At 42.0% G+C, this 16,174-nt stretch overlaps 1 protein-coding gene across 2 annotated transcripts in view; it reads left to right on the top strand.

Moving 5' to 3' along the window:
* Nucleotides 1-3,970: 3,970 nt before the first annotated feature.
* uxs1 (UDP-glucuronate decarboxylase 1) overlaps nt 3,971-16,174 on the top strand; it is a 121,403-nt gene continuing 109,199 nt past the window's right edge. Inside the window, exons 1-2 of one of the 2 annotated variants that reach the window (XR_010462706.1) lie at nt 3,971-4,753; nt 15,866-15,893. Coding sequence is in view for 1 of the 2 variants with exons in the window: in XM_029644360.2 (XP_029500220.2) it covers nt 4,663-4,753; nt 15,866-15,893 (119 nt within the window). In the remaining variant the exon portion in view is untranslated. The remainder of the gene's footprint in view (nt 4,754-15,865; nt 15,894-16,174) is intronic. The other variant, XM_029644360.2, reaches the window with a different exon arrangement.

The following is a 16,174-nucleotide window of genomic DNA, read 5'->3' as shown; positions in this document are numbered from 1 at the left end:
GACCGTGAAGGCGCACTGGAGATCTTGAGAGCAGGGCTGGCACCATCCGCAGTGGCTGCATCTTCACCCTAGCCCGGCAGATGCGGGGAACTGGGATGTAGTGCACCGGGCTAAGCACGCGTACTGGGGACACCGCATAACACGGTGCCTGACCAGTACAACGCCCGCCACGGTTAGCACGGCTAGGAGCGCTGTAGCGCTGAGCTGGCACAGGACGTGCAGGGCTAGGGAGGTGCACAGGAGGCCTGGTGCGTGAGGCTGGCACAGTCTTCACCAGACGACTAGCATGCACCTCAGGATGAGTATGGAGAGCTGACCCAGGTGACATTAAATCCCCGACATGCTCCGTTGGACGGATGTCGTGCCTGATGCACCAACACAGCACCTCCCTCATAACTCTCTCCTCCAATCTCCCCATTAACTCCTTCACTGTCTCTGCTTCGCTCACCTCCAACACCGCCCTGACCGGCTCTGGTTCCCTCCTTGGCTCCTTACGGTAAACAGGGGGAGTTGGCTCAGGTCTGACTCCTGACTCTGCCACACTCTCCCTGTGCCCCCCCCAATACATTTTTGGGGCTGCCTCTCGGGCTTCCAGCCGCGCTGCCATGCTAGCTCCTCGTAATGCCGCCTCTCTGCTTTCGCTGCCTCCAGCTCTACTTTGGGGCGGCAATATTCCCCTGGCTGCTCCCAGGGTCCTTTGCCGTCCAAAATCTCCTCCCACTTTGGGGAGTCTTGTGATGCTGGCCGCTGCTGCTGCTGCCCGTTACCACGCCGCTTGGTCCTTGGGGGGTGGGTGATTCTGTCACGATCGTCGTAGTCCTCGTCTGAGGAGGAGTAGTTGGAAGGATCGGAGGACCAAAATGCAGCGTGGTATGTGCTCATCGTGAATTTAATGAACAGAGAACACTTGAACAAACTATACAAAACAATAAACGAATAACGACCGTGAATATATAATAAGAACTGTGCTGACACAAGCAACTAACATAGACAATCACCCACAACCCACAATGACAAAACATGCTACCTAAATATGGTTCAAAATCAGAGACAACGACTAACACCTGCCTCTGATTGAGAACCATATCAGGCCAAACACAGAAACAGACAAACTAGACATCCAACATAGAATGCCCACTCAGATCACACCTTGACCAGACAAAACATAGAAACATACAAAGCAAACTATGGTCAGGGCGTGACAAGAAATATCAGAGTGACCAAGATCAGGGCAATGTTAGTCAGTCAGGAATATAAACAAAATATATACAGTGCCTTCGGAAAGTACTCAGACCGCTTGACTTTTTTGCACTTTTTGTTCCATTACAGCCTTATTCTAAAATGTATTAAATAAATAAAACATTTCAGCAATCTACATAAAATACTCCATAACGTGTTTTAGAATTTTTTGCAAATATATTAAATAAAAAAACAGAAATACCTTATTTACATAAGTATTCAGACACTTTGCTATGAGACTTGAAAATGAGCTCAGGTGGATCCTGTTTCCATTGATCATCCTTGAGCTGTTTCTACAACTTGATTAGAGTCCACCTGTGGCAAATTCAATTGATTGGACATGATTGTCACGGCTGTCGTAAGAACGGGACCAAGGCGCAGCGGATGTTGAGTTCCACATATTTAATTCAAAGAGAAACTTAGACACAACAAAATATATCAATAAACGAACAACTAAATATGACTTCATGGTGCACATGCACAAACACAAAACAATATCCCACAAACACAGGTGGGAAAAATAGCTACTTAAATATGATCCCCAATTAGAGACAACAATTACCAGCTGCCTCCAATTGGGAATCATACAAAACACCAACATAGAAAATATAAACTAGAACACAACATAGAAATTATAAACTAGAATACCCCCTAGTCATGCCCTGACCTACTACACCATAGAGAAACAAGAGCTCTCTATGGTCAGGGCGTGACATTGATTTGGAAAGACACACACCTGTCTATATAAGGTCCCACAGTTGACAGTGCATGTCAGAGCAAAATCCAAGCCATGAGGTCGAAGGAATTGTCTGTAGAGATCCGAGAAAGGATTTTGTCGAGGTAGAGATGTGGGGAAGGGTACCAAAACATTTCTGCAGCATTGAAGGTCTTCAGAACACAGTGGCCGCCATAATTCTTAAATGGAAGAAGTTTGGAACCACTAAGACGCTTCCTAGAGCTGGCTGCCTGGCCAAACTGAGCAATTGGGGGAGAAGGGCCTTGGTCAGTGGGGTGACAGAGAACCCGATGGTCACTCTGACAGAATCGAGAGTTTCTCTGTGGAGATGGGAGAACCTTCCAGAAAGACAACCATCTCTGCAGCACTCCATCAATTAGGCCTTTATGGTAGTGGCCAGATGGAAGCCAATACTCAGTAAAAGGCACATGACAGCCCACTTGGAGTTTGCCAAAAGACATCTAAAGACTCTCAGATCATGAGAAACAAGATTCTCTGGTCTGAGGAAACCAAAATTGAACTCTTTGACCTGAATGCCAAGTGCCACGTCTGGAGGAAACCTGTCACCATCCCTACCTACTGTGAAGCACGGTCATGGCGGCATCATGCTATTAGGATGTTTTTCAGCGGCATGGACTAGGAGACCAGTCAGGAAAGATGACTGGAGCAAAGAACGGAGATACTTGATGAAAAACTGCTCTCAGGACCTCAGACTGGGGCGACGGTTCGCCTTCCAACAGGACAACGACCTTAAGCACACAGCCAAGACAACGCAGGAGTGGCTTTGGGACAAGTGACTGAATGTCCTTAAGTTGCCCAGCCAGAGCCTGAATTTGGACCCGAACTAACATCTCTGGAGAGACCTGAAAATAGCTGTTCAGCAACGCTCTCCGTCCAACCTGACAGAGCTTGAGAGGATCTGCAGAGAAGAATGGGAGAAACTCCCCAAATACAGGTGTGCTAAGCTTTCAGCATAATACCTAAGAAGACTCAAGGCTGTAATTTCTGCCAAAGGTGCATTAACAAAGTACTAAGTAAAGGGTCTGAATACTTATGTAGATGTAATATTTCAGTAAAAATAATAATAATTATACATTTGCACAAATTTAAAAAAAACTATTTTTGCTTTGTCATTATGAAGTATTGTGTGTAGACTGATGGGGGAAAAAAATATATAATCCATTTTAGAATAAGGCTGTAATGTAACAAAATGTGGAAAAGGTGAAGGGATCTGAATACTTTCCGAATGCACTGTAACTATAACTCTGGAGTTGAAAATATCACTGTAGGAAATAAAATGGCTTAATCATAGATAGATTTAATTTTTTATCTGTTGAAATAATCGAACCACGGATCATTCATTAAGTGTTATTCTGCAAATATAAATGTAATAGATATGAAGGTTATATAAACACAACCTCTCTCTGTGTAGAAGTGATATTCAGAAAACACTTAATCTCATTCTGCTTTGCTGAAGATCTATTCAATGTCTTGACTTCATAGCTAGTTCCTTTTCTTTTTTATGTTCATTGCAATAGACCCAGTGTTAAAGCTGGATCACTTTCCACAGAGAACACACATCCACATCACCACCAGACAGTAATGTCTCCTTTAAAAAAGCAGCCACCATGAACTAAAGCAGTTGGTCCCAACCAGGGGTACTAGGACCAGCGTAAGACGCTTACCAGTATAGACAGGGGAAAGAAAATATATTTTATAATGACGCGTGGAACAGAGAAGCTCCTTGAATGGGTGTGGACAATTACTCAACTGTGCATAGGTTTATGAATGAGCCACTGTGCATGCGGTGAATGATTCTGTAATCGACATTCTCTGCGTGATTAACACCTAAGGTTAAAGTTCATCATACACTATCGCGATTTGTTTTTTAAATAGAGCAGTTGTAACTTTTGGGTGGGAATATTGTATATGTACAATATCATTCCAAGATATGTATGTACGCAAATAAATGCAAAAAATGCCACGTCTTCACTTACAAAATCAAATGTTGAATATGTGCTATCGCGGCAGGCTGCTCAATCAAGGTCAGGAATACTCGATCACCCTGGACAGCTATCGGCCAAGTAGGGGAATAAACTCTGCATTTCGCACAATTTTATCCGGATAAGTTAAACATTAGGAAGATATTATATTTCTTCCTAACTTGTTTTGATTATAAGGTTATGTTTTAGAAAACTTTGCGGAAGTAATGGTAATGAAAGATAGCAGGTCTCGCTCATCAAGAAATTGCTAATGTTGTGTGTGACCAGGCAGATAGCTAGCTAGCTAGCTAATATTCAGTGGTTGTACAGAAATCTACTGTGTGTATTAAGTACATTTTGAATTGAAAGCAGGCGAGGGTTTGCGGCACTGATAATGAAAGTCGTACTACGACCCAGAGAGTAGATTAGCCACAAGTGGCAGTGAGTTTAATGTAGCATACTAAGCTAACTAGCTAACAATTAGCTGTGCTTTTACAGGACAGGAGGTAGCCACGTATGAACCTCTGTCCAGTCGTAGGTGCCTAATTCTTGCTTGTAATATACTAGCTAAAAGGTGTTCCTTTAGCAGGATATATATTAGATATTCAAAACAAGTCTTAATCTAGAAGGAGCGCGCGTCCATAGTTCTGAAATGTTATAAACCGGAGCCTCGCGTGCTTCCGGGTTCGATGTTGCATTGAGCAGATGATGAAGCGGATCATCTGGGTGATCTCAGGACTAAACAGAAGGATGATGAAGCTACTGGTCGCCCTCGCTTTGATCGCCTACATTGCCTGTGAGTACAGTATGTCTGCAATACTATTGTATCGGCCTACTGTGTTGCAGTTGCCCAGCTCAATCAATACCTCTTGTGTCTGGTTCTCATCTCTCGAATCCAACAACAGGCTTTAATAGCAAGACTAACTTGTGTTTACATTGCCAAAATGGCCTGAACAGTAGGCGGTAGTATCCCACTTATACAATAATCAGGATGACAATAATGCTGGTGATGCTAGTTTTGATGATTATGGTGGTGGTGACTAGTTATGGTGGTAATGACGATGAAGACAATTCAGGTCTAACGGTCTGAATATTTTCTTCCTGAGTGTCTATGCAATGGAGTATGTGTGCAGTGAGTAGGCTAATATGGGTCTCATCTCAAGTCTCTACTGCTGGAAGGTCAATGGGCAGGGTCAGAGCGCTCTCACATGAATAACAATATAGGTCTAATCAATAGAAGGCTATAGGCCTTGTTATTTCCCCTTCATAGCTCTATGACTGGGAGGGTTGTTTGAGGGTGTGAGCAGAGCACACTAGTCCATTCAGTGCTAGAACTGCCAGGGACCTAAAGATGCGATATTATCACTATACTTAGGTCCCCGATATGTATTGACATTCTCACAATTCCTTAAACAGGTTAACATCCACAGAAATTAAACTCTACGTTTAAAATCACCATTGGCCTCATAGCGAAATTCCTGAGCGGTTTCCTTCATCCCCGGCAACTGAGTTGGGAAGGACGCCTGTATCTTTGTAGTGACTGGGTGTATTGAGACACCATCCAAAGTGTAATTAATAACTTCACCATGCTTAAAGGGATATTCAATGTCTGCTTTTTTATTTTTACTTACCTACCAATATGTTCTTTGTGAGGTATTGGAAAACCTCCCTGGTCTTTGTTGTTGAATCTGTTTGAAATTCACTGCTTGACTGAGGGACCTTAACATTGACTGAGGGACCATCTGTATGTATGGGGTACAGAGTTGAGGTTGTCATTCAAAAATCAAGTTAAACTATTATTGCACACAGAGTGAGTCCATGGAACTTATGTGACTTGTTAGGCAAATGTTTACTTCTGAACTTATTTAGGCAGCAAATGTTTACTTCTGAACTTATTTAGGCTTGCCATAACAAAGGGTTTGAATTCTTATTGACTCAAGATATTTCAGCTTTAAATATTTAATTGAATTTTTTACAATTTCAAAAAACATAATTCCACTTTGACATTGTAGGGTAGTGTGTATAAACCGGTGACAAAACAATCTTAATTTAATCCATTTCAAAATGAGTCTGTAACAACAAAATGTGTAACAAGTCAAGGGGTGTGAATACTTTCTGAAGGCACTGTATGTACAGTTGAAGTCTGAAGTTTAAATTTTTATTTTATTTTATTTAACCAGGTAGGCTAGTTGAGAACAAGTTCTCATTTGCAACTGCGACCTGGCCAAGATAAAGCATAGCAGTGTGAACAGACAACAACACAGAGTTACACATGGAGTAAACAATAAACAATAAACAAGTCAATAACATAGTAGAAAAAAATAATATATATATACATTGTGTGCAAAAGGCATGAGGAGGTAGGCTATAAATAGGCCATAGGAGTGAATAATTACAATTTAGCAGATTAACACTGGAGTGATAAATGATCAGATGAACATGTGCAGGTAGAGATACTGGTGTGCAAAAGAGCAGAAAAGTAAATAAAAACAGTATGGGGATAAGGTAGGTAAATTGGGTGGGCTATATACGGATGGACTATGTACAGTTGCAGCAATCGGTTAGCTGCTCAGATAGCAGATGTTTAAAGTTGGTGAGGGAGATAAAAGTCTCCAACTTCAGAGATTTCTGCAATTCGTTCCAGTAGAGAACTGGAAGGAAAGGTGGCCAAATTAAGTTTTGGCTTTAGGGATGATCAGTGAGATACACCTGCTGGAGCGCGTGCTACGGGTGGGTGTTGCCATCGTGAACTGAGATAAGGCGGAGCTTTACCTAGCATGGACTTGTGGATGACCTGGAGCCAGTGGGTCTGGCGACGAACATGTAGCGAGGGCCAGCCAACGAGAGCATACAGGTCGCAGTGGTGGGTGGTACCTACACCTTAGCCAAATACATTTAAACTCAGTTTTTCACAATTCCTGATATTTAATCCTAATAAAAATGCCCTGTCTTAGGTCAGTTAGGATCACCACTTTATTTTAAGAATGTAAAGTGTCAGAATAATAGTAGAGAGAAGTATTTCTTTCAGCTTTTATTTCTTTCATCACATTCCCAGTGGGTCAGTAGTTCACAGACAAATCGAATCAAAGTTTATTTGTTACGTGCACCGAATACAACAGGTGTAGACCTTACAGTGAAATGCTTACTTACAGGCTCTAACCAATAGTACAAAAAAGGTATTAGATGAACAATAGGTAAGTAAAGAAATAAAAAGACAGGCTATATACAGTAGCAAGGCTGTAAAAGTATCGAGGCTACATACAGACACCGGTTAGTCAGGCTGATTGAGGTAGTATGTAGATATGGTTAAAGTGACTATGCATATATGATGAACAGAGAGTAGCAGTAGCGTAAAAGAGGGGTTGGTGGGTGACGGGACACAATGCAGACAGCCCGGTTAGCCATTTTGCGGGAGTACTGGTTGGTCGGCCCAATTGAGGTAGTATGTACATAAATGTATAGTTAAAGTGACTATGCATATATGATAAACAGAGAGTAGCAGCAGCGTAAAAAGAGGGGTTGGGGGGTTCTGAGAAGCCTTTTTGTCCTAGACTTGGCACTCCGGTACTGCTTGCCATGCGGTAGTAGAGAGAACAGTCTATGACTAGGGTGGCTGGGGTCTTTGACAATTTTTAGGGCCTTCCTCTGACACTGCCTGGTGTAGAGGTCCTGGATGGCAGGCAGGTTAGCCCCTGTGATGTACTGGGCCGTACGCACTACCCTCTGTAGTGTCTTCGGCTTGCAAGCTACCCCTTTTTCTCTAAACATAATTATGGTCATTATGGCCGAACAGTTCTATTTTTGTTTCATCAGACCAGAGGACATTTCTCTGAAGAAGTATGATTTTTGTCCCCATGTGCAGTTGCAAACCATAGTCTGGGTTTTTGTAGTGGCTTCTTCCTTGCTGAGCAGCCTTTCAAGTTATGTTGATATAGGACTTGTTTTACTGTGGATATAGATACTTTTGTACCGGTTTCCTCCAGCATCTTCACAAGGACCTTTGCTGTTGTTCTGGGATTGATTTGCACTTTTCGCACCGAAGTACGTTCATCTCTAGGAGACAAAACACGTCTCCTTCCTGAGCGGTAATGACGACTGGGTGGTCCCATGGTGTTTATACTTGCGTACTATTGTTTGTACAGATGAACGTGGTACCTTCAGGCGTTTGGAAATTGCTTCCAAGAATGAACCAGACATTTTGGAGGTCTACAATTTTTTTTTCTGAGGTCTTGGCTGATTTCTTTTGATTTTCCCATGATGTCAAGCAAAGAGGCACTGAGTTTGACGGTAGGCCTTGAAATACATCCACAGGTACACCTCCAATTGACTCAAATGATGTCAATCAGCCTATCAGAAGCTTCTAAAGCCATGATATCATTTTCTGGAATTTTCCAAGCTGTTGTAAGGCACAGTCAACTTAGTGTATGTAAACTTCTGACTCACTGGAATTGTGAAAGATTATTTCACTTATAATTCACTATCTGTAAGCAATTGTTGGAAAAATGACTTGTGTCATGCACAAAGTAGATGTCCTAACAGACTTGTCAAAACTATAGTTTGTTATCAAGAAATGTGTGGAGTGGTTGAAAAATGAGTTTTAATGACTCCAACCTAGGTGTATGTAAAGTTCCGACTTCAACTGTACATATGTACCTCGTACCCCGGCACATGGACTCGGTACTGGTATGCTGTCTATATAGCCAAGTTGTCATTGCTCATTGTGTATTTATTATTACATGTTATTACTTGTCTATTATATCTCTATTTTCGCTCTCTCTGGTTTGTTGGAAAGGGCCCCCGTAAGTAAGAATTTCACTGTTAGTCTTCACTAATAACATTTGATTTGATTCTATATGTATTGCGATTCGATACTGCTTGCAATTTGATGTTCCAAACATATTGCTCACTATATGTCTGTTGCAGAGAGACCAAAGAGAGCACGAGAAAAATATTTTTGATCAGTCATAGAAATGACATCACTACTAGCTGTAGTAGAACGACTTAATGGTGACTTGCTATTAAGTTTTAGTTTGGGTCCTACTTTACTGTCCTTACTTAACAAGCCTTTGTCTGAGAATTCTTACTTCTGTTGTGCACTTGTTGTCATCATGCCAATCCTTTCAAGATAATTTAGAAGAGCGATTTTATTGATACTTTTTCCAGAAGTGCCCCAAATCCGTCAATTCTCTTGCCTGTCGCTGCCCTCCTACACTCCTCCAATTGATTTTCTATAGAGTAGACAAAGATCGACACTGACGCGGTCCTCTGCTCCATTCTCTACAAAATGTCAGATGCCAGTCACAGGGCTCTGGAGCAGAGCAGAGACATCCAGTATTGACGAGGCACAACCAGGCTGGCTGCTGTCCCCTGGCCAGCTGTTCACCAGGGTGTCTATCTGGACAGGGAAGACGGGGATGTAAAGCTAGTTATAGTTTTTCACATATTTTTAGAGATTTGTTTAGGAGTTAGCCTTGGAAGCATAGGGATTCATATTTTGCCTAAAATAAAAAGTGTGGCAGTATCTGGGTGTTAATTAGGCTTGTTGTTGTTACACTTGTTTTGTTTTTGCCTCTAGGCCTAATGCACTGCTTTGTTCTCCACAGCTCATGTAAAAAAAAACAACCTCTGAATTAAGAGAACATTGGAACCCATCTCATTATAATCACATACCCTGGCCTTTTAAATGGATAAAATTGAAAAAACACACAGTCACATTCACAGAAGAAGATTCATTCAATTATTTTCTTTGAACATTTATTTTCCAATTAGCCACTGAGTGTGGCCTTTGGCAAGTTGCCAGGGTTTTGGAGAGAGAGTAAAGACCCAGCTGCTCTTAGGACTAGGGCTGGGCAATCCCTTACAAAAAAAGATTGCCGTTTTGAAACTGCAGTAACTGCAGTTGAGTCGACTGGTATTTTGGATGCAGTAATTTTGCAGTATAACTGCAGTTATACTGCAAAAATTACTGCAGTAATAAAAACAGTGTTATTTTGGACCCAGTATTTGCTGCATACTGCAGTTACACTGCACTCTTACTGCAAACTTTTTTCTTAAGGGTCATTAGGTTAATTTGGCGCAATGAACCAATCACAAGAATTAAGTTTGTGTTTTTATGATTGTTTAATTATTTTTGTTCTCGTCTACTTCTGTGCTGTGCGAACTGTGCACCTTCCCACTCATACACCGATACCAAACTCCTCCCCCTGACACACAACAACATTGACGAAAGTTCACTTCTTCTTCTCTCACAACAAGCAGTTTCAACTTGCTATTTGAGGTTTGGTCCAACAGAATCGGTGATATGGACACCGAAACACATTAAGACATTATTTTACTGTAATAGAGGAGAAGTTAACTTGTCTAACAATACCCTTTTTATGTATCAACTCCAAAAACTTAGAACAGGGCTGATCCTACTAAAGCGAGAGTGTCAATAACCATGATTGTGGAAAATTAAGGCTCAGTTTCTGCCGCGCACGGTATTGCGGTACCACGTACTAGAGGTCTGCACTACAATGTACTTACCGCTAGCAGCATTTTAGCCACAGACTTATGTGCTAGCTGTCTAGTCTGTGTTATATAAATGTGCAATGAGCAGAAAAATACGCTTCCATATGAGGAATTGGCTATTTGTTTTTGTTCTGAGAATTAAGCATCTTCTTATCCAGGTAGGTCACTTAATTTCAACATCTATACAAAGTGAACAGGCCGTGTTGTTCAAACAGTTGAAGATGGACAGGAGGGTGTATTCATAAGTTAGACTGTTCTACCTTGTTAGCAAGCAAATAGATCCCAAAAAATGAAATTAAGAAATATCAGAACAAGCAATGTCAGAGACTGGAAAATAAATATATATACACATGTATATAAAACACTTACTGTACAAAACTATAGGAACACCTAATAGGTGTTGGTATGACCTTAATCATTCCATATCATAGTACCCTCTCCTCCCTGTAGACTGTCTCGTCGTTGTTGGTAATCAAGCCTACTACTGTTGTCTGCAAATATGATGATTGAGTTTGAGTCGTACATGCCACGCAGTCATGGGTGAACAGGGAGTACAGGAGGGGGCTGAGCACGCACCCCTGTGGGGCCCTAGTGTTGAGGATCAGCGAAGTGGAGATGTTGTTTCCTACCTTCACCGCCTCGGTGCGGCCTGTTAGGAAGTCCAGGACCCAATTGCACAGGGGGGGTTGAGACCCAGGGCTTCAAGCTTAATGATGAGCTTGGAGGCTACTATGGTGTTGAATGCTGAGCTGTAGTTGATGAACAGCATTCTGCATAGGTATTCCTCTTGTCCAGATGGGAGAGGGCAGTGTGATGGCGATCACATAGTATATGGACCTATTGGGGCGGTAAGCAAATTGAAGTGGGTCTAGGGTGACCGGTAAGTTGGAGGTGATATGAACCTTGACTAGTCTCTCAAAGCACTTCATGATGACAGAAGTGAGTGCTGCTGGGCAATAGTAATTTAGTTCAGTTACCTTTTGCATTCTTGGATACAGGAACAATGGTGGCCATCTTGAAGCATGTGGGGACAACAGACTGGGATAGGGACAGATTGAATATGTCTGTAAACACACCAGCCAGCTGGTTTGTGCATGCTCTGAGGACCTGGCTAAGGATGCTGTCTGGGCCGGCAGCCTTGCGAGGGTTAACACGTTTAAATGCCTTTCTCACGTCGGCCACGGAGAAGGAGAGCCCACAGTCCTTGGTAGTGGACCGCGTCGGTGGCACTGTATTATCCTCAAAGCGGGCAAAGAAGGTGTTTAGTTTGTCTGGAAGCAAGATGTCGCTGTCCGTGATGTGGCTGGTTTTCCTTTTGTAGTCCGTGATTGTCTGAAGGCCCTGCCACATACGTCTCGTGTCTGAGCCGTTGACTTGCGACTCCACTTTGTCTCTCTACTCACATTGTGTTTGCTTGATTGCCTTGCGGAGGGAATAACTACACTGTTTGTATCGGCCATATTGCCAGTTGCCTTTCCATGGTTAAATGCGGTGGTACGCCCTTTCAGTTTTGCGCATCTATCCTCGGTCTCTGGTTAAGGTAGGTTTTAATAGTCAAAGTGGGTATAACATTTCCTATAAACTCACTCACTGAATTAGTGTATACGTCAATATGATTCCCTGAGGCTACCTGGAACATATCCCAGTCTGCGTGATCAAAACAATCTTGAAGCGTGGATTCGATTGGTCAGACCAGCATTGACTAGTCCTTAGCACGGGTGCTTCCTATTTGAGTCTCTGCCTATAGTAGCGGAGGAGCAAAATAGAGCTGTGGTCAGATTTGCCAAAAGGAGAGCAGGGGAGGGCCTTGTATGCATTGCGGAAGTTAGAGTAACAGTGGTACAGCATTTTGCCTGCGCGAGTGCTACAGATGATATGCTGATAGAATTTAGGTAGCCTTGTTCTCAAATTAGCTTTGTTCAAGTCCCCAGCTACAATAAATGCAGCCTCAGGATATATGGTTTCCAGTTTGCATAGAGTCCAGTGAAGTTCCTTGAGGGCCGTTGTGGTATCGGCCTGAGGTGGGTTATACACAGCTGTGACAATAACGGAAGAGAATTCTCTTGGGAGATAATACGGTCGGTATTTGATTGTGAGGAATTCTAGGTCAGGTGAACTTAAGGACTTGAGTTCCTGTATGTTGTTACAATTACACCATGAGTCATTAATCATAAAACACACACCCCCGCTAGCACTTTCAGAATTACTCACTCCAACAGCCACCCACCCACCTAGTCAGCCAGTGTTCGTGTGAGACAGCTTCTTACTGCCCTTGGGAGTCTCATTCAACAACCCATCGCAAAGGATTTTTCCTCTTTCAATTAAAAACATTGTATGCTTCAATCAATATTTGCTTGCACTCGTTCTGGTTGAATGGGTTGTGAATGTGTGACATTGATCACAATTGAGGGTGTTCCTAAGCCACTTTGATCCAGTTGGCACTACAATGGAAGTGTTTTGTCTTTTATTGTTTTGCGCTCTCTCATATGCACACACACACACACACACACACACACACACACACACACACACACACACACACACCTCTAAGACTTAGGCTAGTCAACGGCCTATGATTGTCACCAAGCCCCAGGGTACAAAGTGTGGATTTTCCCTTGGATATCATCGCTCTTGCTCTCTCCTACCTCTCCATGTCTCTGCCTTTCCCTTTGAGGCTCTAGTCCATTAGCGTGGAGATCCTGAAGGCCAACTGCTGCTTGTACACTAAGTGGCTGCCTGCGACAACACATACAGCATAAGCTAGGTTAGCCGCTGGCCATGGTAGAGACTAGAGATGGAGTTAGATCAAGTTCAGGGCCAGCCACTCTACTCCAAATAGGCCAGATAGATAAGCCCCAGTTGGACGGCAGGTTGGTTGGCAGGAGACACACTTGCCCTGGGTTGTTTATGACTGGAGAGAGAGATGAATAGATGGGTATGAGAGATAAGTATAAGTGACAGTTATTGCTACAGTTTCCTTATTACATCTGGAGTTTGGCTATTTGTAACAGTAGGCTGTTGCTATCTCTCATGTTTCCCTGTTTCCTTCGCTCGGTCTCTCTCTCTCTCCTCTCTCTCTCTCCCTGCCTGCCTCAGGCATGCCCTGGCACCAAGAATGGACTAGACTGTGTCTCCTGGTTTTGTGAGGCAGAGAAGCACAAGAGAAGGCTAGAATCGGAGACAGGAGGAGAGTGAACTGCAGGCGAGCTGAATACAGAGTATCCCTGTTCATACGAACAAGGCTATCAAACTGTCACAGGCCACTAGCAGGTCATACTGTAGCAAGTGTGTGTGTGTGTGTGTGTGTGTGTGTGTGTGTGTGTGTGTGTGTGTGTGTGTGTGTGTGTGTGCGCGCACCTATATGATACACTCAGAAATACACGAGAGAAACGAGAGAAACCAGAGAAAGAGAGTTGGGGGAGATTTCTCCTTTTTCCTAGACATATTGATTTATTTACAGAGGATTTTGACATCCACCTTCTCAGATTTCTGTAGTTAGATAAGATTAGCGTTTCTGAAACAATATTTTGATTAAATGTAATTTTATCACTGAGAAATTAAGCTAATTGATTGCACCCAAATTGGCCATTTTAATTCATTGGATTCATATAATCGTAAATAAATATAATACTTAACATCTGATTTGGACCAAAATGATTCCTAATATAGAGTAAGACATGAGGAGGCCAATTACAGTGGGTAACAGAAGTACACATTTAGTTTTGCGTTACAAAGTGGGATTCAATTAAATTTCATTCCGTTTTTTTTTCTATTTCTATATTATTATTTTTTTAAACAAAATAATACAAATTAATTATCAAAAATATAGTCGTTGCATAAGTATTCACCCCCTTTGTTTAGACAAGCCTATTTTAGTTCTGGAGTCAAATTTGCCAAAACAAATCACATAATAAGTTCCATGGACTCAGTATGAAATAATAGGGGTTGACATGACTTTTTAATGACCGCCTCTTCCTCTTTCCCCCATATATACAACAGCTGTGTAATGTTCCTTAGTCAAGTAGTGGATTTCAAGCAGAGATTCGACTACCAAGACCAGGGAGCTTTTTGGAAAGCCTCATAAAGAAGGGCAGTGATTGGTAGATGGGTAACAATAACAAGTCAAGACATTGAATATCTCTTTTAAGCATGGTAAAGTTAATAATGTTGCTGTGGAGGATGTATTAAACCACCCAGATACATCAAAGATACAGTCGTCCTTCTGAACTGAGCTCAGGACTGGAAGGAAAATGCTCAGGGATGTCCATGATTTTAAAACGGCTACAGAGTTCAATGGCTGGGATGGGAGAAAACAGAATGGATCAACAACATTGTAGGGACTCTACAATAATGACCTAAATGACAGAGTGAAAAGAATGATAAAAATATGCAAAATGCTGTATGCAACAAGGCACTAAAGTAATAATGCAGGTGAAAAAAGCACGGCAAAGGAATAGACTTTTTGCCCTAAATGCAAATTGTTATTTTTTTCCTTTTATCCCTTCAACCTTTATTTAACTAGGTAAGTCAGGAAAGGAAATGCAAACTAATCCTTATGTTTGGGGCATGCTTGACATTGGCATAGAATGGGGAATTGTTCAGGATAAAAAGAAACGGAATAGGGCTAAGCACAGGCAAAATCCTAGAGGAAAACCTGCTTCAGTCTGCTTTCCACCAGACACTGGGAGATGAATTCACCTTTCAGCAGGACAGTCATTTACAACACAAGGCCACATCTACACTGGAGTTGCTTACCACCAAAGTTCCTTTGAGTCCTATAAGTCAAATTACAGATTTGACTTATATCTGCTTTAAAAATCTATTGCAAGACTTGACAACTGCTGTCTATCCATGATCCCCAACAGTTTAGAAACAAATAAGATCAGCCTTCCTGCAACATTATCTTGTAGAAATCTATTTTGAACTCGGAGAAACTAAGCTAATTGATTGCACCTAAATTGATAGGATTCATTTAATATTCAATAATTATAGTATCGAACATCCGATTTGTGCCAAACTTTTTTCTAACAATGAGTAAGACATGAGGGAATCCAAATAAGTGGTCAAAACACCACAAACCCCATGCCAATACTACCCCATCAACAGATATATTAGTGTCAGCTCTATATGTTTGACAAGTAGCATGGAGTTGCAGCTCCAAGTATTGTTTCTTTATCCTATAGTGTATTCAGAGAATTTGGTGCTGGTTTTTATTCCCCTATTCAGAGAGAGAGAGAGAGAGAGTTGTAGACATCTATGTATAGTAATAGGAGAATGTGGACGTACGAAACCACTAAACCAGAACACTAAGCCTACACCATGTCATTGTGTGGAAGATCATTTTGAAAAGCACCTTTTAGTTAATGCTTTCTTCCCCTTCTCTCATCCTTCATTGTAGCTGTCTGGGGAACCTACACCAATATGAGGTACAGTATGCTTTAATGACGATTTCCGTTCTTCATAAAACAAATGCATGGGTACCATGAACTTACTACACTGTCTGTCCCCTCTTTCATGCCATTCCTTTCCTATCCATTCTGTTGCAATCCATTTGACTTGTTTCCCTACCCACTTTACTCCCTTCACCCTTAATTGCATTGGATAGACTCAAAACACACTCAACAACCCAGGACTGTAAGGGAGTTATACTATATATATATATATATATAAGTCTCAACAACCCAGGACTGTAAGGGAGTTATACTAT

Source organism: Oncorhynchus nerka, linkage group LG3, assembly GCF_034236695.1.
Source record: "Oncorhynchus nerka isolate Pitt River linkage group LG3, Oner_Uvic_2.0, whole genome shotgun sequence".
In the NCBI taxonomy this organism is placed as follows: Eukaryota; Metazoa; Chordata; class Actinopteri; order Salmoniformes; family Salmonidae; genus Oncorhynchus; species Oncorhynchus nerka.
This window is presented reverse-complemented; position numbering and strand designations above follow the sequence as displayed.